This window comes from Apium graveolens, chromosome 10 (assembly GCF_009905375.1).
Source record: "Apium graveolens cultivar Ventura chromosome 10, ASM990537v1, whole genome shotgun sequence".
In the NCBI taxonomy this organism is placed as follows: Eukaryota; Viridiplantae; Streptophyta; class Magnoliopsida; order Apiales; family Apiaceae; genus Apium; species Apium graveolens.
The window spans coordinates 133,669,672-133,694,650 of NC_133656.1; the positions used below are offsets into that span (position 1 = coordinate 133,669,672).

Below are 24,979 nucleotides of genomic sequence, written 5' to 3' on the forward strand. Positions count from 1 at the left end.
ACGGAGATTTCAAACGAGTTACATCATGTGATGGTGCAAAGTCTATTCGATGAAAACCGGGGGTGGGATGAAGGAATTCTCAACGATATTTTAAATGAAAGGGACAGAGATTTGGTTCGACAAATTCCATTGTCGAGAAGTTAGAGGGAAGATTCTTGATTTTGGGCACTTGATGATAAGGGTGAGTTTAGTGTAAGGAGTTGTTATAGAAAATTAAGAGGGGGAACGGAGTGTTTGAATGGGTTGTTTTGGAGAAAATTATGGGGTCTGAAATTTCCTGGAAAAGTAGTGAACCTGATATGGCGAGCGTGTCGTAGTTGTTTACCTACAGCTAATGCACTAGCTGAGAAGAATATTAATGTGCACACACAGTGTTCTTGGTGTCAATTATTTGTGAAGGACGATATTCATGTATTGTTCCAATGTAGTTTTGCTCGAGAGGTGTGGGAGAATGCTGAACTTAGAAACCTTGTTATGGTCTGGCCAAATGAGACGATTTTGACAGTCATGCAAAGGATATTCTAAATAGGTCGTAAAGAACAGTTTTTGATGGTGAGTTTGATATATTGGAATCTTTGGCAGAGGAGAAATAATTGGGTATGGAACCATGTAAACACATCGAGTTTTGGTGTAAGATCAAATGCATGTAGCATGTTAGCGGAATGGCAGTGTGTTAGGGAAGAGATGAAGACCAGAACAACACATCAACATGTAACGGAGTGTAAGTGGTGTAAACCACCTACCGTATGGGTCAAGATAAATACAGATGCAGTGTGTATGCAAGGATCAGACCAGGTGGGTGTAGGATATGTAGTTACAGACGAATGAGGAAACTTTGTTCGTTCCTGGTGCAATATAGTACATGGCAGGTTCCAATCGCGGGAAGCAGAAACTATAATTCTTAGAGAAGATTTAAGCTGGACAAAGGAATGGAGGAGAAGTAACTGTAATTTTGAATGCGATGCAAAACTTCTAGTTGATGCAGTTAATGGAGTTAGGGAAAACTTATTTTCATGCGATGGTTGAAGATTTTATTGATATCCTTAAACACTTTAATGAAGTATCAGTTGTGTATGCACATAAATCTGCGAGTATTGTGACTCATAACTTAGCACGTGATACTTATTTTATGTCAGGTCTCACAGAGTGGTTATACACTGCTCCGGATTTTATCATTTGTATGCTTGATTCTGATAAATATTAATGCAAGTGCGTTTTATAAAAAAAAAAGATTTCTGTTAGTTAATATCTATCATAGCCGCGGGCGAACAGAGCCGAATCAAGTTCTGTCCGAGATGAGTTGAGATTAATATTTTTTAAAACGAGTCGAGTTTGATAATCAAACGGAAAGTAATGCTCAACCTCAGCTCGTTATAAACGAGCAGAGTCCGAATCAAATACGATTTTTAATCACGAACAACTGAGATGAGTCGAGTTGTCCACTAGTAGTTCGCATGTATGTTTCAATCGCCAATCTTAAAGTATTATAATTTATAATTTTACAAGTTGTATCGAGATCAAATAATAGTCTTATATTATAATTATATACGCACGCTCACACTCTACACTTGTTTCTTATACTATATCATTTTATATTTTAAGATGAGTTTTAGAAATTATCCAATTTTATTTTAAATTATTGAGACATTCATAACTTTAAAAATTGAACATTATTTTTTAAGTCGCCGATGTCGAAATCTTATTATTTTTGACATTTTACTCAAAATAGCATAATAGTCCATACGAGACATGGGTCGTTTCTAGCAATATCAGAATACGATGTATATAATTTTTAAATTTTTAGCTTTTTGCGATTAAAAAATAAAGTATGTAATCTATAATAATTTAATTTAAGTATACAAAAAATAACAAAGAAAATAGTTTAGGCTCAATGATTATTTGCACGTGATGCTTTATTTTGTTACATTTATTCTTCTTCTTTTTCAAGATTTGACGATTCTGGTGATAACAAATCGTTTTATTGGCTGTGACCTCTAAGTTAAATATGTTGTTTTGTATCATAATCTGCGCAGTTTCAGTTTATATGTGTATGAGGTAATGGAAATTTATCGCATATAAAGTAGAGGATGTGTCGGTCCAATCTCAAATTTCTCATGTTGAAATATGTCAGTATAATGTTTTTAAATATTTCGCGACAATGTTTATATAAAAAAATAGGCAGATCTATTATTTATGCATGTGACATGTACTTTAGAACATGTTATTGTGTATGTGTTAGTGTAATTTTCAGATTATATATTATTTTTTAGTATATAGACCAATATGCATGTGACATGTACTTTAGAACATGTTATTGTGTATGTGTTAGTGTAGTTTTCAGATTATATATTATTTTTTAGTATATAGACCAATATAGCGTTATTTTAATCATTCATAATTTTGTTCGTGAATGATTTCAAACTTTTTCATATCCAAATTCAATAATTATATATTGGCTTTTCGTGCCAAACTTTTCTAAATTCGATAAAATTGTTACAAATATTAGTACTTAAATTTTTAATATTTTAATGTTATTAAGGAAGAAATAGTACGATAATTTCTGTGACCAATATAATTATTTTTCATTTTTAACTTATAACACATCAAATGAAATCAAATTTTTAATGCGTGCATAAGTTTTATTCATATATTTAAATTTAAATATAAAAATATTTATATAATAATAATACAATTTTGTACCAAATAAACAATTAGAAAAAGTATCGTGTTTCATTCACAAACTTTTAAATATATGTAATTTTTTGAAAATAAAGTATTGTTAAAAATCGTTTAAGTCAATTCATTTCCAAAATTACATTTAGTGCTAGAATTATTTTTCTTTTATAAAATTATATAAAAAAATTTAATCTAATTTTGTATAAAACAAAAATTAGAATTTAAAATTTGCTTTTTAATAATTTAGCATTACTAAAAAAAGTCACATAGACATAGTTAAAATTTGATATTAATGTACATATTGTTTTAACAAAGTATAATTTAAAAAAAATGGTTGGTTAAGTACAAAGCCCATGGGAGGTAATTTTACCCGCCTCACTTTTTTAAACAAGGTGAATTCACTTGAATGAGACAATCCCGAATTCTGTTCATAATCTCACTAATTTTTGTAGTTCATTTGCCGCCTAAGGAGCTATGGAGCCCGTTGTCCCAAAATCAGAATTCTTCACCTTCCCAATAATGTCGATTACAAATTCGATGCTAAAATTCCATACTCTAATTGTTTTACATGATATTTATTACTAATATGTGTATTTACGTATTTTTATCGGGGACTCTCGATAAAATGTACGAATTCATATAATACATTATTATTTATTTTTTTCTTAAAAGATATCTCGTACCTTCTACTCAGATCCGTCCATGAATAATCTCGTATATTCTTTCGATAATTAAGCATACAATTAAACCTCGATAAATGAATATCCTTGAAACAGAAATATTTTATTCATTAATCGAGATTATTTATTTATCCAGATCAAAAATATATTGTCTCTATAATATTGGGACTGGAAAAATATTTATTTAGAGAGATTATTAGTTTATCGAATATTTATTCATCCATATTCTAGGTTCTACTAAACTCAGGGGAATAAAGAAATAATAATGAATTAATAAATATATGCAATAAAGTAGTGGCGGAACTAGAAGGGGCGAGAGGTATGAAAAACCTATTTAAATTATTTTACCCCTATCAAATTGTATGTTTGAGTGAATTTTTAATCTCCGCGCCTCTAATAAAGATGGAATTTAGCTAGACAAAATTAATCAAACATTACTTTATCAACTAAAAACACTCCAAAGAATTTTATTATAGGATAACAGCATACATTGAATTTTGCACATTTTTTGTACATTATTAATGTTAAAAATTTGAGCCCCCGTTGATCTTAAAGCTGAGTATAAAATCGAAAAAATCCGAATCTGAAACCAAAACCGTTAAAAACTGTTAAAATTCAAATCACAAGAAACCGATCTGATACCGAAATCGTAAAATTAAAAACTGAAACCGAATCCGATTTGCAGATGCGGTTATAAGTCAAAGCCGAACCGAAAAAATCTGATCTGAACCGGGTAATTAAAAATAAATAAATAATTTATATTTATTATATATATAATTCAAGTGTACTACTCGTTTCTTTGCATTTTTTAATGGTTTTCTCTTGTTATTCTTAAATTATTATCGGTTGTACAACTCTATTTCCTATTGTGTTTTTCGTATTACTTGAATTTGTATAGGAATTGAGTGGGAAACTTAGGAATAGCATTTTTAAAACCGAAACCGGACCGATGGTTTCGGCTGTGATTGCAGTTTTGATTTTGATTTTAAATTTTAAAAGTCGAGGATATGCGGGATCGATTTCGGTTTTATCCAAAACCCACCCTACGCCCTCTTTAATGCGTTTTTGACGCCGGTTCCGCCACTGCTATAAAGTCAACACCTTGCCCAAGTAAATTTACTCGCATTTAGAATTTAGAACCACGCAATTATGCAACGGAACTGCAGTATTCTATAAACATTAAACACCCTCTAATTAATAACTGAAACCAGACTTCTGCGAATATATTTCCGGGAATATGTCTTCAACTTCAAGTTAGTCAAAGCTTAACGAAGAAGAATCTCCAAGGCTGCTTAGGAAGAACTGTTTAGGGGGGTCAAAAAAGTTAATCTGAAAGCACCTGACCCCGACATTAGTAAAAGTAGGTCAATAATAAGTATGTATCTCAGTTTAGCTGGTCCCTGTGCTTTGGCTATCTTAACTCATAATCTTTGTCTTCTTTTACATGCATGTGCGAGATTGATTTAATCATATTTTTACCAACATATCTACGTTTTTGGCCCCAGCAATCCAGTTGCATAACTCATCTGAAGTCCATTTTTGTTAACGGTTAATGTTAATTGTACCGGATTTTTTAAAAACTTAGGTTGTTTTTGGTTGAAATGAAAATGGAACTTGATTTAACATGTAATTATTTATATTTTTTTATTTTTTCCTCCATTACATTAACCAAATAAACTAGAGTTCAAGTAGCTCATTTTGAAAAAGAATGCTCCATTCCTTTTTACACCAATTTTTTTTATAAATTCTATCGTAACAAATTTACACTCACCCAAATTACTTTATATATACTCTTCTTTCTAAACTTCATTATTGCCCATTAATTTAATTTATTTCATTCAAGTACATTTTATTTATTTCTCGGCAACCAAACACAACATTAGAATAATGGAAATAAAAAAGTTGTTACTTTAATTTTATATATCAATTCAAATTATGTTTCTCCTCGTAGACCTGAAATACTCAATTCTAATACAGTTTGCTCCGCAGATAAGGCTTTTCCAAATTTTTGTTGAAATAAACATTTTTAAGAATGAAGAGTGTTGAGATAATTCATTGACATTGTGTTGTTATATCTTAAATTTCGATAACTAGTTTCTGATTTCGGAGTGAGATGGTGCTAGAATATATGATGTGATACATTTTACATAAATGTGATTTTTATACCCGAAAAACATAATTAGAAAATCGGCTGGCAGCATACATGCCGATTTACAGTATCTAACTGCATAAACCATCCACCCGGACCATTCCGGCATGTCCCCCGCCTGAGTCCAGATCATTTACTCTCTCTCTCTCCCCCCTCTCTCTCACACACACACAGTAATCACAAGCAGCTACACTGTAAACATGTGTAGTGCATTATTAGGTTATACATTTGAATAGGATTCTGTCTCCCCTTGGTTTACTTGACAGATTCTTGCAATTTATCTTAATTGTTTTCATTGCAATACGACGACGAGCCAATCAAATACTTGTCCCTTTCGATCTTCTCATTTCCTCCTACGTATAATACTTGTCCTTATTTTCCTTCGCAACTTGATATTATCTTTTTCTAAATATTATTTGCATCTGTATATATGTGCTCCAAAAACAGCTAGGGACGTTGGAGCATGTGATACACTATTATATTTATATAATGCATACATATATGTTAGGAAGATCACAAACAAACCTCACAAACGGTTAGCGGAATAAGGATCAATCTACTGTTGAGGCTTTGTTTGTTTCTTAGCCTATCATCAATGTATACAACAACAAGGCATGTCACACATTTTCCCATAATTATTTGCTAGTACTTCAAAAGTTCATATCACAAGCTTCAACATGATATACGTATAATGAAATTCGATGGCTCGATAGATATAATAATATTCTAACTGTCAAGGCAAATGGGAGTCTCTTATGAAAATGGGACAGTCCCTTTACAAATGAGACAGGGTATGAGACAGTCTCTTTTAACTGCAGAAAGTAAATTACTGAAATATAAATGCAGTGATAAAGAAATTAAACAATGCAGAACACCAAGAGTTTTCACTTGGTTCGGCCCCTACACCTAATCTATGGACTACATCCGAGTCCCCATGCCAACTAACATAGAGAATGTATTATATCCACTTAAAACAAAGTACTTACAAACTTTCCTTGATTACAAACTTGGCCCACTTGAAAGAAACATTTCCCTAGCACACAGCTACCTAGCACAAAGCTACTTGGCCTTCCTGTTGTAATCAACCTCCCACAACCCTAGACAAGTGATATAATACACGATTCAGTTACAAGAATGTAATGTTAAAGTTTACAACTCAAACTAAGTTTCTTGTTTTTCTGGATATGAATATCTCGGGTATGGAACAAGAAAATGATTTCAGATGATGAAAGATTCTCGTGAAAGTGTTAGCTACAAATTTGAAATGAAGAGTTGTATTTATAAGCAAAGTTCTAACAGATTTATTTTCAAACACAAGATAAGGTTGGAAGATAAGTTTGTTTGAAAATATTTTGAATGAATCTTTGAAACTAATCTGTTAGTACGTTTGAAAGAGATAAATCAAGTAAAGATAAGACTTGAGAGATTTAAACTTGATTTATAATATAGGCTTTGTTTGAGATAAGGTTTATCCAGATAAACAAGATTTACACAAAACTCTAACAAACCTAAACCTGAGAAATAGTCTCCTGGAAAATCTGAATCAACTTGGAAAATCTGAATCAACTGCATTCTGCAATATCTGAACTCTATTATTCTGTTGCGTTGAATTCTGGAAATCATCATAAATCTTTGTATTCCAACATATAATACATGTGAGAGATTTATATAAGAATCACCAACATTGAATACACAAACCATAAACACAATCGTTCAACTAAACATACCCCGTACATTAGGCTTATAAGGGTGGAAGTGAGAAAAGTGAGAAATTTCCCCAAAAAAACTCAAGCTTAAACAAAAATAATAAATGAAAATGAAACAACACACGTGAAAAAATTGCGATCCAAATTCAAGTGATTGCATACAGCTTTATAGATATAAAATAGAATAATAATGTAGGAGGACTGAATAAAACTCAGCAAAAAGCTGATAAACTACAGAAGTTGAGCAAAATTTGAGACCATATATAAAAAGCTGTGATGAGTTCAAGGAAAAACTAGAGATGCATGTTATGTTATTCTGCAGATTAAATTTATTGAGCCTTGTGAAAGATGATCAGAAGCTTCAGAGCCTTTCCCTGAAATACTACATAAATTTGGAGAATGAACCCAATCGAGAGGTTTAGCAAGTGCATGCCACTTGGTACTTCATATCCATCTGAATTATTCTGTATTTTAATTAGCAGGCCTAACTTGAATTAAATCTCAATTTTTTCAGATTTACTGATTTAATTAGTGACTCGTTTTTGACTTAAAAATCCTCTAAACAGTACTTTACTAGGACAACACAGCTGGAACTGTCTAAACAGTTGACTATATACAAGTACCAAGAATATTAAATTATAATTCTAGCTGATCAATGTTAATGCCAGAAACTGCTAGTCTCCTTCACAAACTAAGATTTATAGGTATCGCAGTTGTTTCCAGACAAGTAGTATATTTTTTAATTGCATGTACAAATTCAAATTCTCGTCTTCAGCTAAGATTCATGTAGTTTCACACGTAGATGGGGGAGTTGTTTATGGGCTTATCACGTGACAATAAATCCATTCATTCCTTAATTTAATTTCTAATATTCTTGCTAAAACCGAACCATACTCAGAATAATTATTCTCGTAAAATGTTAGCGGATATTATTTTAATCGTAAAATATATTGTAATTTGTTCCTTAATTGAAGTTCTAATAGGCTTGTTAAACCCGAACCATACTCAATATAATCTTTCTCGTAAAATGTAAGTGAATTTTACATTAGTCATAAAATAGTCTAGCTATGTTAATAAGAATCAATGCGGAAAGCATGTGTCGGCACAATTGAGCTGTACAGTTGCTGTAAGCTATAGCAGCAAGGGTGAAATTGAGTGGACTGGTAAAGATTTGTGAGTATGGAGTATAAATGTGTGATTGTTCAGGTCAGGGACACAAGGACAAAAAGAAAAGGGGGAAGGTAGATGCCATTAACTCAGAGTTCTCATTTATTTCTGATCAAGGGTGTCCCCGGAGATTTAGAATTATGTGAAATGACATACTGTCTACTTCTGTCCTTTAGCATGCATGTCCTGCATGTAGAGTATATTGTAGTTGTAGTAGTACTTACTAGGGAAAAAAAAATAAATACAAATTGGTGAAAATTCATGCAACTCTTTAGAGGTAATATAAGGTCCTGTTACGTGACAATCATGTGTCAGAGAACCCTTAACCAACACATTATCTTCTGGTCGTTGGATCGTGATCCAACGATCAGGATTAAAAAAAATGGCCGGTCCGCGCTTTTTTTCCGCGGAATGCTACCCTTTCCGCGCTTTTTTTCCGCGGAACATATTTCCCTTCCGCGGATAATATTAGCGGAACGTCTATACTTGCAGTTTATAACCCTAAAAACAATCACACTTTCCTTTTTGTGCATCATTTGTCGATTTGGAGAGCAAATTTGGGGGAATTCTTAATTTTGTTCATCCTTATTCACTAATTACATTTGGTAAGCTCAATTTCTTGCTTTTTTCTTGTTGTAGTTATGGATAAGATGTTTGCTCGGTTTCAAGGTAGAAAAGCTTTGAGAAAAAATGATAATGTTGTAAATAATGAGGTTGTTGATATTAGTGGTAGTTGCTTACGTAATGATAATGTAAATTATGTTAACCTTGTTGATGATTGTGATGAAAATGTTTATGTTAGTGAACATAGATTTGAAAATGAAGATTTGCATGAAAATAATGATTTTGTGCATGAGGGTAGGGATAAGAGTGTTGTTGGGGAAGAAGATATTGTAATTCCTTTCTTGAGTCAAAATTTCCCTAATTTGGTAGCCGCCGAAAATATAATTAGGGCCTATGCTTTGAAAAATGGGTTTGCAATTAAAATCCAAAATACACAAAGGCGTGTGGACAAAACAATATATGCCCGTACTTATGTTTGTAATTTAGCGGGAGAAAACCGCGATAAAGAACCCGTAGAGGATGAAGACGTTTTGATAGAAAGTGTCGGTAGTGAGAAGAAGAAAAGGCGTAGAGATAAACTTCCTAGAAGTGGATGTAAGTTTAGGATCTATGTGATTAATAGGCGAAATACAAGGCATTGGGAGATAACATCATTGGAGTTAAATCATGTTATTCCTAGAGGACTAACAATGAGATTTACAGAAGGGGGGTTGAATGTAAATCTCAAAACTTTTTCAAGTTTTGAGAAGTTTATTAAAGCAGTGTGTTCTAGATGAACAAGTGTATGAATTGCTTTGAGCTAATGCAGACAGATATATATTCAAACACAAAATGTAAAGAACACAACAAACTTTAAAAACTTTTCTGGTGGATTTGTTGTTCCACCAGAGATGGTGTATTAGAAAATCTGTGTTCAACAATGTTGATCACAGCTGCATCCTAGTACAAACTAGATGAATTTTCTCTCAAGATATTTCTTAACAGCTCTGGAAAAATTCTATCTAATTACTAGCTTCTTCTTGGTTTATATATATTACCAAGTGTACAAGTGAAAAACAATATAAAATTACAATAGTAAAATAAGTTCTTCACTTGCTTCTTTTCCTGTTCACTCAAGTACTTTGTTGACTATTGCAACTTTGTACTAAAGAAGAACGACTGCTTTTTCTGTTGATCCTGAAATTCGGCTACCACATCTCAGGTTTTCTCTGTCAACCCACGTGCCTCTGTTTGTAGGTACAACTACCACTTATCAACGGCTAATTAGCAGAACATCCGTTGAAGCTTTCATCCGTTGATGACTTCATCCGTTGAAGGATGTTATCCGTTGAAGCTTTCATCCGTTGATGCTCTCATCCGTTGAAGGATGTTATCCGTTGAAGCTTTAGAGACATCCGTTGAAGCTTAGCTTCTCATCCGTTGAAGGTCTTTTAAGTCATCCGTTGATACCACTTCATTTATACAAAATTACAAGGCATGAAATATTTACAATTGGCCTTCCTATCTGCATATCATCTAGTAGTCAACATGACTCATAGTTTCTCTCAACTTCTAAGAATTACAATTTTAAATACAGAGACTGAAATATGCTACAATACTAGACTTATTTCTAAGTAAAGCTACACCATCAACGGATAGCCAAAGTGGTCTTATCCGTTGAGGCTACAGACACTAAATTTCTACTTAAGTGTTTTGTTAAACATATCATCAAACTAATGCACATATATTCCTAACAATCTCCCCCTATTTATGTCTATAAGAACTGTAGGCATAAATTCAGGGTTAACTTGATGATAACAAAACACTTAACAAATATTTGAATTGAAACTAAGTAGAAATATAAAAAGTGCTGCACAAGTGTATGTACTAGGAGGTAATTGAAGATTTACAGTATTTCCAAGGGTGCTCCTCTAGCCTGAGCAAATCATCATTTTCTTCTTTGTTCCCTGGTTTTCTTTCCTAGCCCTTTGTCATTTCCCTCAATTTGGAGTTGGAGTTGTCTGAAGAATTCAGCTTCATCTTCATCACTGATATCCAACTTAGATTGCATTTCCTTGAGAGTTTCATTGCTGGCAATCTTGAGTTGGTCTTCAAGTCTGAAAAATCTTCTGACTCCTTTGTCATCTCTAAATTCCATCAACCAATGAGGTGATTTGTGAATTTTAGTTCCCCTTTCTTGTATGAGTAAGGTTCTGGGCAAAGCATTTGGTTCCCTCCAAGTCTTCCTTATGTTGGCAATCTTGTTGAGAATTTCAGTCTTGGCTGTTCTGGTAAAGCCAGAATCCTTTTTGATGGCTGAAAAGACTCTGATCAAGGTAGAGTAGCCTTCATTTAGAATCCTGTAGAGAGGCCATGTTCTTTCCCCAGCTCCCTTATATCTGAAAACCAATCTCTCTGGTAGCTGTCTGTAGGCAGCTATTCCCCTTACTTCCTCCAGCTCATCCAGATAGAGATTAATGTCTGAAGCTTCTTTTATGTCACAGATGTGAACATAATCATCTTTAGAAATGGGTGGCTTAGGGTTAGGTTTTTGTTTTTGAGTGAATTTCTTAGAGGTTAGGGGAGGTGTAGATTTAGATTTTCTTTTCTGTTTCTTTGGTAGTGGTATATTGGTTACAAAGGTAGGCAATGTGATGTTGTCCCAATCAATAGGTTCCTCTTTTGGAATGATTGGTTCACCATGGATATTTATAGAGGGATCAGCAACAAAAGGTTCAGGTATGGAAGGTAGTGGTTTAGATATAGATTTGGTATCTTCAGGGTTATCTTCACTCCTTCTGTGTGCCTTGGCCTTTCTTCTGTTTCCCTTCTGCCATTCCTCTCTTTCCTCCATACTCTCACCAAATATACTCCCTAGAACCTCATCTAGGTTTGCAGTCTTGTCTTCACCCCTGACTTCAATCCCTTTTTCTTTTTCCACTAGACTTGACTTTAGCTGTTGTTCAAGCTTTGCTTGTGCTCTTTTGTCAGCCTTTAATTTCTTGGCTTCTTCCTTCTTGGCTATTGAGAATTTGGGATGTCCTTGCATCACACATATGCTCTTTCCCTCTCTAATGATAATAGCTCTATTTCTCCTTACAGCCTCATCCATGGACTTTTTGAGATAGGCAATACTCCTGCCTAAAATCTTGTTCTCATCATCTTTTGGAGGAGGAAAGTCCACTTCTTTTAAAGGATTCTTTGTTGAGTCCTTATTGGATCTTTCATTGGGCTTGAGGATTATAGCTTGTAGCTCTTTGGAAGAAGCTTCTCCATCCTTATGACTCCCTACTGGCATGAGCTCCATGTTGATTGGTTCAATTTTTGTGCTGTGTTTCACAGATATTGATTTGTCTTGTGTAGAACCAAACAACAGTTGCAACCTTTCATCAATTCTCCTCCTTTGTTCTTTCACTTGAATTTCAGCTGCTGAAGGCTGAATCAAATCAATTCCATCAGGCTTGCCCTTGATTTGAATAATTGGAGAAGTAGTGATGGCAGGAACTAGCACTTTAGATATCTGAATCTTTGTAGAGGGCTCTTCTTCCCCTTCCCTTTTATTCTCCCCCTTTTTGTTATCATCAAGGAAAGGGGTCAAGCCTTGTGCTTTTGCCAGCTGCATTAGGAGATTGGTTTGAGATTGTTGGTTGAGAAGAAGGGTGGCCACAGAGTCTTCAATTCCTTGAACTCTGTCTTCCAACTTGGCCAGCCTTTGTTCAGTAACTGATTCCTTTTTCAATCTCGAAACCAAGTCCTGCAAAGTACCATAGGGCATGACTGAATCCAATTTTTCTGAAGTGAAGGATTTCAAGTCAGCAATATCTTTCCTGAGATCATCTAGACTCATATTTTGCTTTACTTTCTGCAACTTCATGAGATGCAGTGAGTCCAGGTGAGCTTGGAGGATAGCCTTGATATTTGCATTTGAAGTGTTCTGAATGGCCTTTTGAATAGTGATGATTTGTTTGACCAAGTGGACATTGAATTCACCTGTTCTATGCTCCTTAGTCAGGGCCCATTCAGGTAGATTAGGAATGGAACTAGGGTCTTCATCTCCCCCTATGTTCATGCTTCCATCAGAAGAAATAGAGTCATCATCATCAGAATTTACTCCAAATTCCTCAGATGGCTCACCAGCTGTAGAAGGCATCCTGTTAATAGCAGTTTTATCCCTTTGAAGAGATTCTGTTGTGTGCACTAGATGTAGTGTCCTTTCTGCCTCCTCATTGCCCTGAGCAGCCAACATTTGATAGGCTGTCACAGGATGAGTAAAAGTGTCAGCATCCAAGGAAATGTTATCAATTACAGCTTTGTAATGTTGCTGAAATTGTCTTTCCTTTTCAGCATCATCCACCATCATTGACTCATGAGCAATGGCTGGTTTCACCCTTGTATCAACTGTACCTGCTTTTCTCTCTTTTTCTCTATGTTCTTGCATCAGGGGCTCCCCCTGGCTCACACATCTCACTCCCTCACCTTCACCTTCTAAGGTGGTACTCCACTCACTGACTTTTGCCATGCTGGAAGAAATAGCATGCATTATTGTGCTCTCAATCTCTCCTTTTGCCTGGGAGCAACCCAGCCTCTCACTCAAATTTTCACTCCCTGCCCTCAATCCTAAAAGTGATTGCACAGTATTCATGTCTTCTACACTTGGAATCATTTCAGTTATTTGTGTAGAGACTATCAACGGATGTGGAATATCCGTTGAAGTTGAAACTGTTGTTATCAACGGATAACTGCTGTTAAGCTTATCCGTTGAAGAGCAACCACTTGTCAACGGATGAGTGATATCCGTTGAAGAAGGAAAAGAAGATGAAATTGAAAGTGATATAACTGTTGAATCTGTATAGATTGATTTGATGTGTGTTGATACAGATCCTTCAATTATATCTGAAAGAATTTGCGGGTGATCCAACAAATCATCTAAAAGATGATGATCACCTGTATTTGAGTGGGGCTCCTCCCTGAGTTGTAAAGAGGGAGAATCAGGAATTGATGGGAATAGCATATCCACATCCAGAGATGGTGAAGAAGTATTTGGTGATTGATGTGTAGTTATTGTGAGAGAATGGGGCTGTGACTCCACATTTATTGGAGTCACATCAAACTGAGTTTGAGAAGGCACAGAGACAGATGGATGTATCTGTGCAGTGTGTGCACCCTGTGTAGAAGATTGGGTTCTAGCCTTCTTTCTTCTAATAAAAGCTTTTGTAGGTGAGTGTTTGGCTTTAGTGTCCCTCCCTCTTTTGTTCTGTGTTCCTGGTTGGGAACTCTTTTCAATAGTAACATCCTTTTGGGAGGATGCTACTAGGGATGTGCTAGAAACCTTTTCAACCACCACAGCTTTTTGAGAAACTGGGGCTTGGCTAGCTTGGGAAGCACTCAACTCTCCTTCCTTATCCTGGGGGTTTCTTTGATGTTCACCCCTCCCCTCACCACTCACACCCTGATCACTTCCCTCAGGGTTAATGGTTGTTGTTTCAACTGTTGTCTTTTGAGAAACAACAGAGGTGGTTTTCTTTGTCTTGGATTTTGAAAGTTTAGATTTGGTGACCTTGGTAGAAATCTGTTGGGGCATTGACACAGATTTCATGGCCACACTAGAAGATAAAGAAATAGAGGGATTGGAAGAAGTAGGAGTTGTAGAAGCAATTACCTCACCTACCTGGGGTGCATTCATGATTGGTAGATATACCAATTGCACACTGCTGTTGAGATCCATTCTCAATAAGTCTGCAAGAACTCTTTTCTCTTGTGCCCAGCACTTGAGTTTATTATTCTCATTGATAATGACTAAACCTTCAGCAACATGGTTAGCCAATAACATAAAGAATCTAGCATAATAGATGTTATTAGGTCTATTAGCTTTGTTACCTAATCTAGTACCTAATTCTAGCATCACATAGTTGCTAAAGTTAAAGTACCTATCAGAAACAAGCATATAGAACATATTAACAAGAGATGAAGTTATGGCATCAAAATTACTAATTTTCCCAGAGAAAACCTTTATGAAGGCATCCCCAAGAAAACTCCATTCTTTCCTAAGGCCTTTTCGTCTAATACCCCCTAAATTAGCAGAGTTAAGAGAGTAACCTATGGAATCTAACATGCTGGATACATCACTATCAGTGTGTGGTGTCATGGCATTGTTCTCAGGTAATTTAAAACATGCTTGTAAGTCATCACAGTTAAGACAGTGATTTTTACCTTTGAGAGTGAAGGAGATAGTCATATCCATGGAGTTGAACTCAGCAGTTGTCCAAATCTCCTCAACTACTTCACAGAAAATCGTTGGGGCTTCCAGCATTGCATAGCTAAGTTTACAGTTTTTGATGAAGTCCATCATTTTGTGATAATCTGAGTGGGCTTCATTCTTTTCTACCAGAGCTATGAAATTGTTCTTCTCGTAGATGAACCCAGATTGAGACATAATCTTCACGACTGGTGCCATTTTTGTGAGTAGAAATTGCAGAGAATAACTTGAAGATTTTGCAGAGAGAAAATGGTAAATGCTTGAAATTCTAAGAAAGCGTAAAGTAATAATGAACTATCAGAAGGGCTTATATGCTTTCAAAAAAAAAAAAATAAATAAATAAAGGATTAATCAATAAATAGGTGTTAGTGAATTTCAGCCGTTTAAGAATAAACTGTAAGTATTCTAATAACTACCTTTAAAACCGATACATACAGATGTATGTATGGTATCAACGGTTAAGAAAATAGAATCAACGGCTGTGAAACACCTCAAACGTCTGATGTGACATTTCAACGGATAATGTACATTGTCATCCGTTGAAAGGTACTTCAGTTTTATCCGTTGACGGATAAAAGTTCCAGAGATATACTTGTCTTTCAACGGATAATGAATATCCGTTGATAGAGCAATTTTGACTTTCAACGGATAGGGAACATCCGTTGATGGAATAAACTTTGTTAAAAGTCAAATTTGTTCTAGCAACTAATATATTTCAGGCTTCACATCAAATTGCAAAGAAGACATGAATTTTAAGAGTAATTAAGCATACCTAGCTCACTTACCAATCTTGTGAATGTTGATTCATCAAGTGGCTTGGTAAATATGTCAGCAATTTGTTGTTCACTTGGAACAAAATGTAGTTCCACCGTACCATTCATGACATGCTCCCTGATGAAGTGGTACTTAATATCAATGTGCTTGGTCCTTGAGTGCTGCACAGGATTCTCTGTTATGGCTATGGCACTTGTGTTGTCACAAAAGATAGGTATTCTATCAACATGAAGTCCATAATCAAGGAGTTGATTCCTCATCCATAACATTTGAGAACAGCAACTTCCAGCAGCAATGTATTCAGCCTCAGCTGTAGAAGTAGAGACTGAATTTTGCTTTTTGCTAAACCATGATACAAGCTTGTTTCCCAGGAATTGGCAGGAGCCTGTTGTACTTTTCCTGTCTATTTTGCAACCTGCATAGTCTGCATCTGAATAACCAATTAGATCAAAGCCAGATTCTCTAGGATACCAAATTCCTAAATTTGGTGTACCCTTGAGATATCTGAAAATTCTCTTGATAGCAATTAAGTGAGACTCCCTAGGATCAGCTTGAAATCTAGCACACAGACATGTAGCAAACATTATATCTGGTCTGCTAGCAGTTAAATATAAAAGTGAACCAACCATGCCTCTATAACTTGTAATGTCCACAGACCTTTCAGTCTTATTTAATTCAAGTTTGGTGGCAGTGGCCATGGGAGTTTTTGCCGATGAACATTCCATTAAGTCAAACTTCTTTAAAAGATCATGAATATATTTAGTTTGACTAATGAAAATTCCATTACTAACTTGTTTAATTTGTAAACCAAGAAAATAGGTTAGTTCTCCCATTAGGCTCATTTCATAATTACTTTGCATTAGCTTAGCAAACTTTTTACAAAGTTTATTATCTTTAGAACCAAATATTATGTCATCTACATAAATTTGAACAAGTATACTAGAGCCATTAACATTTCTAAAGAAGAGAGTTTTATCAACAGTACCTCTAGTGAAGTGATTCTCCAAAAGAAATTTTGATAATGTTTCATACCAGGCTCTAGGTGCTTGCTTCAGTCCATAGAGTGCTTTCAACAGATAATACACATAGTCTGGAAAATTTGGATCTTCAAATCCTGGAGGTTGACTTACATAGACTTCTTCCTCTAATTTCCCATTTAGAAATGCACTCTTGACATCCATTTGATAGACTTTGAAATTGGCATGGGCTGCATAGGCTAGAAAGATTCTGATAGCTTCAAGTCTTGCAACAGGAGCATATGTCTCATCAAAATCTATTCCCTCTTGCTGAGAATAGCCTTTAGCAACCAATCTGGCTTTATTCCTTATGATAATGCCATTTTCATCCATCTTATTTCTGAATACCCATTTTGTATCAATAGGACTCTTGTTCTTTGGTTTGGGTACCAGCTTCCAAACTTGGTTTTTCTCAAATTGGTTTAGCTCTTCCTGCATAGCTAATATCCAATCTGGATCCAATAAGGCTTCTTCCACTTTCTTAGGTTCCTCCTGAGATAGAAAACTACTATACAGACATTCATCTTGAGTAGCTCTTCTTGTTTGCACTTTAGATGATGCATCACCAATGATCAGTTCAAAGGGATGATTCTTGGTCCATTTCCTTTGAGGTGGAAGATGAGCTCTAGATGAGGTGATCTCAGTATTGTCATGATGTGAGATAGAGTTTTGATTAGTTGAAACTCCCCCTGAGTTGTTGGTCCTTTGCAGGGAACTTGGAGTTCCATCAATTAATGATGTAAATTGATTATCAGTTGATGAGCTATGATCAACGGATGCTTCATTAAGTACTTCAACGGATGATGCACAATGTCTTTCAACGGATGCTGAATTTTGTGCATTATCCAGGAGCAAATTTTGTATTCCTTTTGAAGTGTCGTCTCCATCGATCTCTTCTTCACTATCATTACAATATATTTCAATATTGTCAAATTTGAGTCTCTCATAATGTTCCTCATCTGTTAGTCCATCAATCTTTTTATCATCAAACACAACATGCACAGATTCCATAACAGTGTTGGTTCTTAGATTGTAGACCCTATAAGATTTTCCAGCTGAATAACCAACAAATATTCCTTCATCAGCCTTTGCATCAAACTTCCCTTTATGGTCAGATTGATTCCTCAGTATAAAACATTTACATCCAAAGACATGAAGAAAGTTTAGAGTTGGTTTTCTTTTCTTGAACAACTGATAAGGAGTCATGCCTTTAGCTTGATTGATCAAAGAAATATTTTGAGTGAAACAGGCACAATTAACAGCTTCAGCCCAAAAATATGTTGGTAACTTTGATTCTTCAAGCATTGTTCTGGCAGCCTCAATTAAAGATCTGTTCTTTCTTTCAACTACCCCATTTTGCTGAGGTGTTCTTGGAGCTGAGAACTCATGCATGATTCCATTTTCTTCACAGAACAGCCTTAATGTCAAATTCTTGAACTCAGTTCCATTGTCACTCCTGATGTTTCTTACCTTTAAGTCAGGATGATTATTGACTTGCCTGATGTGATTGATAATGATTTCACTTGCTTCATCCTTTGATCCAAGAAAACAGACCCATGAGAACTTTGAGAAATCATCTACAATCACTAAGCAATGTCTTTTTCTTGCTATTGACAATACATTGACTGGTCCAAACAAATCCATATGTAGCAGCTGTAATGGTTCATCAATTGTTGTTTCAAGCTTCTTCTGAAATGATGCTTTCCTTTGTTTGCCTTTCTGACAAGCATCACACAGACCATCCCTTGAGAATTCAACAAGAGGAATTCCTCTTACTAAGTCCTTTTTGACTAGATCATTCATTGTCTTGAAATTCAAATGGGATAGCTTCTTGTGCCATAGCCAACTCTCAACTGAACTTGCTTTGCTGAAGAGACAAGTAATAGATTCTGCATCTGTAGAGTTGAAGTCAGCTAAGTACACATTTCCTTTTCTAACTCCAGTTAGAACCACTTTGTTGTCTTTCTTACTAGTGACAACACAGGCTTCAGAATTGAAGGAAACTGTATTCCCTCTATCACATAGTTGACTGATACTCAGTAAGTTGTGCTTGAGACCATCAACTAATGCAACTTCTTCAATGATGACATTCCTTGTTGAAATCAAGCCATATCCCATAGTAAACCCTTTGCTGTCATCTCCAAAGGTTATGCTGGGGCCAGCTCTCTCTTTAAACTCTGTGAGCAGGGAGAAATCTCCAGTCATGTGTCTTGAACAGCCACTGTCCAAGTACCATAGATTTCTTCTATTTTCCTGCACACCACAAAATCAATCAATTTGATTTTGGTACCCAAGTTTCCTTGGGTCCATTCTTGTTAGCCTTTCTCCTAGACTTCATTCCTCCTGCATCTTTAGACTTAGGTGAGTTTGAGTCAACCTTGGTCTTAGATGTGGTTGGTTGAGGTGTAGAGTTAGTCACAACATTATCCAGCATATTTATAGAATTATTGAGCATGGATTGTGCATACATGTTATTCCACATTGGCATATTGTATGGCAATTGAGGCATACTGAATGCAGCAAGATAAGGATTGTTAAAATATGGCATGTTTGCAAAATGTGCATAAGGATTTTGTTGAGACATAACAGGCATAGCATGTAGAGGTGATACAGACATGTTAGGCATGGAAGAGGGTACAGTTATGGGAGATTTCTTAATAGATTTACAATTAGCAGATAGATGATTAACACTACTACAATGCACACAGCTTTTTCTAGGAGCATACTTATCAGGTGTGTAATTGTTATGTTTGTTAACTCCTACCTTCCCATTTCTGTTGGATTTCCTTTTGGATTCCTTTTTATCCTCAACCATCTTGAGCCTATTGTTTAACTGTTCTAAGGTCATGTGCCCTACATTCACCTTTCTGACATCTTTGGATGTGCTTGCTTCTTCTTTGACAAAGTTCTTTGAAGTTGAACCAAACTTTTTGTTGAGTTTCTTTAGATTTTCTCTTTTAGAAACATCTGCCTGTTTTAATTGAGGAACCTTCAACGGATGTTCCTTTTCTTCCTTCAACGGATAACTTTCATCATCCGTTGATTCCACATCCGTTGACAGTCCATCAATTAATTCCAGTTTCTTTTTATTTTTATCCCAGGCAGTTTCACAGAATGATTCAATTCCTTGGACTTTGGCAATTTGAGCACTTACATCCCTAGATGTTTTCCAGGCTTTAATCACCTCTTGCTCTTTCTCTAATTGATTGGAAAGTATTTCTACTTTCTTAAGAGATTCAGCTAGTTCATTCTCAACAGATATACAATGCAATTTGGTTTTCTCTAGGTCAATCAACTTATTTTCTAACACATTATTTCTATTGCTTAAAAACAGATTGTTCTCTTTGATCCTACTATTTTCTTTAGCAAGAGATTTAAGAGACACACGCAAATGATACAATTCAGTAGACATGTCATTGAAAGCATCATTGCACTCTTCTTTAGTAAGTTGTGTTAAATCAGTAGTGATTACCTGATTGCTTGATGAACTAACTTCGTTTTCTTCAGAATCAGCCATGAGAGCAAGGTTGACATAATCCACATCTTCATCCTCTTCATCTCCATCAGCTGCCCAGTCCTTTTCTTGAGTGATGAAAGCCCTTTCCTTCTGTTTGAGTAGATCAAAATATTTCTTTTTGTAATCTACTTGTTCAAATTTCTTCTTTTCAGAGGTTGGCTTTCTGCACTCACTTGCAAAGTGTCCACTTATACCACAATTAAAACACTTGAACTTGGATTTGTCCACCATGTTCTTATAGGGTTTAGTGGCTCCAGTGTTTTTCCTGAACTTCATCTTTGCAAATCTCCTGGACAGAAATGCAAGATGCTCATCAATACCATCAGAGTCATCTTGACTGGAGTTGTCTTCATTTTCAGCAACTTGCCCTTTACCCTTGTCTGATTCTGGATTTCTTACACCATCTTTGGAGCTTGATGTAGATCTCACAGTTTCTTTTCTGCATTCTTTCTCATTTTCAGCTACCAATGCAACTGAACCTCCTTTCTTTCTCCCCCTCTCCAATACCTCATCCTGTTCCAACTCTAGTTCATAAGTCTTCAAGATTCCATATAATCTTTCAAGAGTAAAGTCCTTATAATCCTGAGAGTTTCTTAAGGAAACAGTCATGGGTTTCCATTCCTTTGGTAAGGATCTCAAAAATTTAAGATTTGAATCCTTCACCTGGTACACTCTACCATACAGTTTCAGTCCATTCAACAGTTTTTGGAATCTATTGAATGTGTCATTTAAAGATTCATTCTCTTCAAAATGAAAGTACTCATACTGTTGAATGAGAAGCTGCATTTTGTTCTCTTTTACTTGTTCTGTACCTTCACACAGCAGCTGAACTGTGTCCCAAACCTCTTTGGCAGTTGAACAATTTATCACATTATCAAACATATCCTTGTCAAGACCATTAAACAAAATGTTCATAGCCTTCTTATCCTTGTGGACTTCTTCTGTGTCTTCCATTGTCCATTCTGCTCTAGGTTTTGGAATGGATTGACCAACAGCAATTGTGGCCGTAGCAACTGTGGCTACTTTGTGGGGAATGTGAGGACCATTCTCAATGCAGTTTACATAACCTTCATCTTGGGAGAGTAGATGAAGGTGCATTTTCACCTTCCAGTGGTGATAACTGTCTTTGTCAAGAACTGGGATCTTTACTCCAATATCCTTCTTACTCATCTTTGTTAGATTCCAAGATCTTTAAACTCTTTGTGTGTCAAGAGCTTGCTCTGATACCAATTGTTATTCCTAGAGGACTAACAATGAGATTTACAGAAGGGGGGTTGAATGTAAATCTCAAAACTTTTTCAAGTTTTGAGAAGTTTATTAAAGCAGTGTGTTCTAGATGAACAAGTGTATGAATTGCTTTGAGCTAATGCAGACAGATATATATTCAAACACAAAATGTAAAGAACACAACAAACTTTAAAAACTTTTCTGGTGGATTTGTTGTTCCACCAGAGATGGTGTATTAGAAAATCTGTGTTCAACAATGTTGATCACAGCTGCATCCTAGTACAAACTAGATGAATTTTCTCTCAAGATATTTCTTAACAGCTCTGGAAAAATTCTATCTAATTACTAGCTTCTTCTTGGTTTATATATATTACCAAGTGTACAAGTGAAAAACAATATAAAATTACAATAGTAAAATAAGTTCTTCACTTGCTTCTTTTCCTGTTCACTCAAGTACTTTGTTGACTATTGCAACTTTGTACTAAAGAAGAACGGCTGCTTTTTCTGTTGATCCTGAAATTCGGCTACCACATCTCAGGTTTTCTCTGTCAACCCACGTGCCTCTGTTTGTAGGTACAACTACCACTTATCAACGGCTAATTAGCAGAACATCCGTTGAAGCTTTCATCCGTTGATGACTTCATCCGTTGAAGGATGTTATCCGTTGAAGCTTTCATCCGTTGATGCTCTCATCCGTTGAAGGATGTTATCCGTTGAAGCTTTAGAGACATCCGTTGAAGCTTAGCTTCTCATCCGTTGAAGGTCTTTTAAGTCATCCGTTGATACCACTTCATTTATACAAAATTACAAGGCATGAAATATTTACAATTGGCCTTCCTATCTGCATATCATCTAGTAGTCAACATGACTCATAGTTTCTCTCAACTTCTAAGAATTACAATTTTAAATACAGAGACTGAAATATGCTACAATACTAGACTTATTTCTAAGTAAAGCTACACCATCAACGGATAGCCAAAGTGGTCTTATCCGTTGAGGCTACAGACACTAAATTTCTACTTAAGTGTTTTGTTAAACATATCATCAAACTAATGCACATATATTCCTAACAAATCACAATCACGATGTTGTGTCGCCTTCTAAGATGAATTTGATTAAAAGGGAGCGACATGTAATCGCCGCCCAAAAGAATTTAATTAAGAGTTTACATGTTTCGGGTATTGCGCCTACACAACAAATGAATATATTTGGAAAAATGCATGGAGGAGAGGAGCAAGTAGGGTTTCATGCCCAACACTTGAGAAATGTCGTGCGAGATTTTAGAAAAGATAATTTGGGTATGAATGATGCGCAAGCGGGATTGGATTTGTTACATAGGTTAGAAGAGGAAAGTGGAAGAAATTTTTTTATTCGGACTCTAATTGATGAAGAAGGAAGATTGAAGTGTCTTTTATGGATTGACCCCCAGTCGTTGTTGGCCTACAAAAATTTTGGTGATGTGGTTGCATTTGATACAGCATATCGAATAAGTAGGTATGCTATGCCGTTTGTGCCGTTCGCCGGGTTGAATCATCACTATCATTCGGTTCTCTTTGGTTTTGCACTAATGCGTGATGAATTGAAGACTACATTTGAGTGGGTTTTGGGTACTTGGTTAGAGGCCGTTGAAGGAAAAGCACCTTTGGCTATTATCACCGATCAAGATCAAGCGATGGCGGGGGCAATTCAATCTCAACTACCGAACATGACACATTTGTTGTGTTCGTGGCACATTAGTAACAAATTTCCGGAGAAGCTCTCAACCTACTATGCAAAGGAGGAATTTAAAGGTGACTTCAACAATTGCATATATCACTCGTTGACCGAAGAAATTTTTGAGGATAGGTGGAAAGCATTGATCTTGAAGTACAAGTTGGAGGATAATACATGGTTGCAAGGCTTGTATAAATTGAAGCATAAGTGGATTGATGCTTATACACGTAACATTTTTTCCGCGGGTCAAAAAACAACTTCAAGAAGCGAAGAAATAAATGCCTTTTTTGATGCTTATGTAGGGTCTTGCACGGGGTTGAAAGAATTTGTCGAGGGTGCACAAAAAGCATTAGAAAGACAATTTATGCGTGAGAAAGAAGATGATTATAATACACGTCATAAAATTCGTTGCATGCGACTGAACACCGCCTTGGAGCAACATGCTGCTTCCATTTATACAAAAGAGATGTTCAAAAAATTTCAAGAGCAATTGGTTGAGGCCGCAAAGTACTTTGTGGAGAAGGATAGAGACCGTTCCTTAGAAGATGTGGAGTATACGTACTACAAATGTTATCGACCATTAATGGTTGAGTATAGGAGAACCACTTATCTCGTTACCTTCAACAAGTTGTCATTTCGGGGTTCTTGCATATGTAGAATGTTTGAGCATTCGGGCATGCCGTGTCGTCATATTATTACCGTGTTGACAAAGAGGTGTGTTGCCGAATTTCCCGAACATTTTGTGAAACGGAGGTGGACTAGGGACGCCAATAGAGTTGATGGTGTGTTTCCATATCACATGTCCGGAGATGATGCCTCATCCCATGATTTGACTCAAACGGAAAGATTTAATCACATGACTTTACTTACTATGGGGTTTAGTCATAGTTGCATGGCGTCGAAGGAACGTTATGAGTATGCCGTGAGAGTTATTAATCGAGAGACCGAAATTATTGAGAAAATGCCCGTTCATGGGGTGGAAGGTGTTGGAAGTGAATTTGATACCAAACTTTCTCAAGAAAGTGGAGAGAAGTTGTAAGAAACTATTCTTGAACTCGTTGTTTCAAAAACCAAAGGACGCAAAAAAGAGCACCGAATTAAAAGTCCCGTTGAGGAACTTGCAAAGAAAAAAAGGAAATGCGGACATTGCAACATTGAGGGACATGATGCTAGAAAATGTTTAGTGAAATTGGAAGAATTGAGAAAAAGTCAAAGTGGCCAATTGTAATTCAAATTTTATATAACAATCTCTTATATACTGTCTTGTCATCCTTTACACTTATATTGATTTTAGTAGTTCCACCTCATTTTGGTAACATGCATTTGTTCTTATTATATGTAGGTGAAATGACCAATACCTCGGATGACGAATCGGTATCTCACGTTAGCAACACATTCTCAAACTCGGACTCTGAATTCGAGGATTGTATGTCACCAACATTTAGCGAGTTGGATGTAATCGCTCGTGAATGGAGCGAGGAACTAGCACGGTTAATCGAAGGACCTCCCCTAGTGGAGGAAGAAGACCCGGAGTTGCACCCTCCAGAAGAAGAGG

The 24,979-nt window shown here is 35.8% G+C and overlaps 1 protein-coding gene across 1 annotated transcript; it reads left to right on the forward strand.

Moving 5' to 3' along the window:
- The first annotated feature begins 8,294 nt into the window (after window positions 1–8,294).
- On the forward strand, window positions 8,295–24,463 carry LOC141691015 (protein FAR1-RELATED SEQUENCE 5-like). The gene is made up of 3 exons (XM_074495766.1): window positions 8,295–8,337; window positions 9,018–9,576; window positions 22,834–24,463. The coding sequence occupies exons 1-3, from the start codon at window positions 8,295–8,297 to the stop codon at window positions 24,461–24,463; spliced, it is 2,232 nt and encodes a 743-aa protein (XP_074351867.1).
- Window positions 24,464–24,979: the final 516 nt, after the last annotated feature.

What these genes read in the sequence shown, in the direction of transcription:
- LOC141691015 (XM_074495766.1), top strand. Translation starts at nt 8,295, where the DNA reads ATGCGGAAAGCATGTGTCGGCACAATTGAGCTGTACAGTTGCT. An exon ending in AATTGAGCTGTACAGTTGCT is followed by an intron (nt 8,338 to 9,017) that starts GTAAGCTATAGC and finishes TTCTTGTTGTAG; the next exon opens with TTATGGATAAGATGTTTGCT. An exon ending in ATTAATAGGCGAAATACAAG is followed by an intron (nt 9,577 to 22,833) that starts GCATTGGGAGAT and finishes TTTGATTAAAAG; the next exon opens with GGAGCGACATGTAATCGCCG.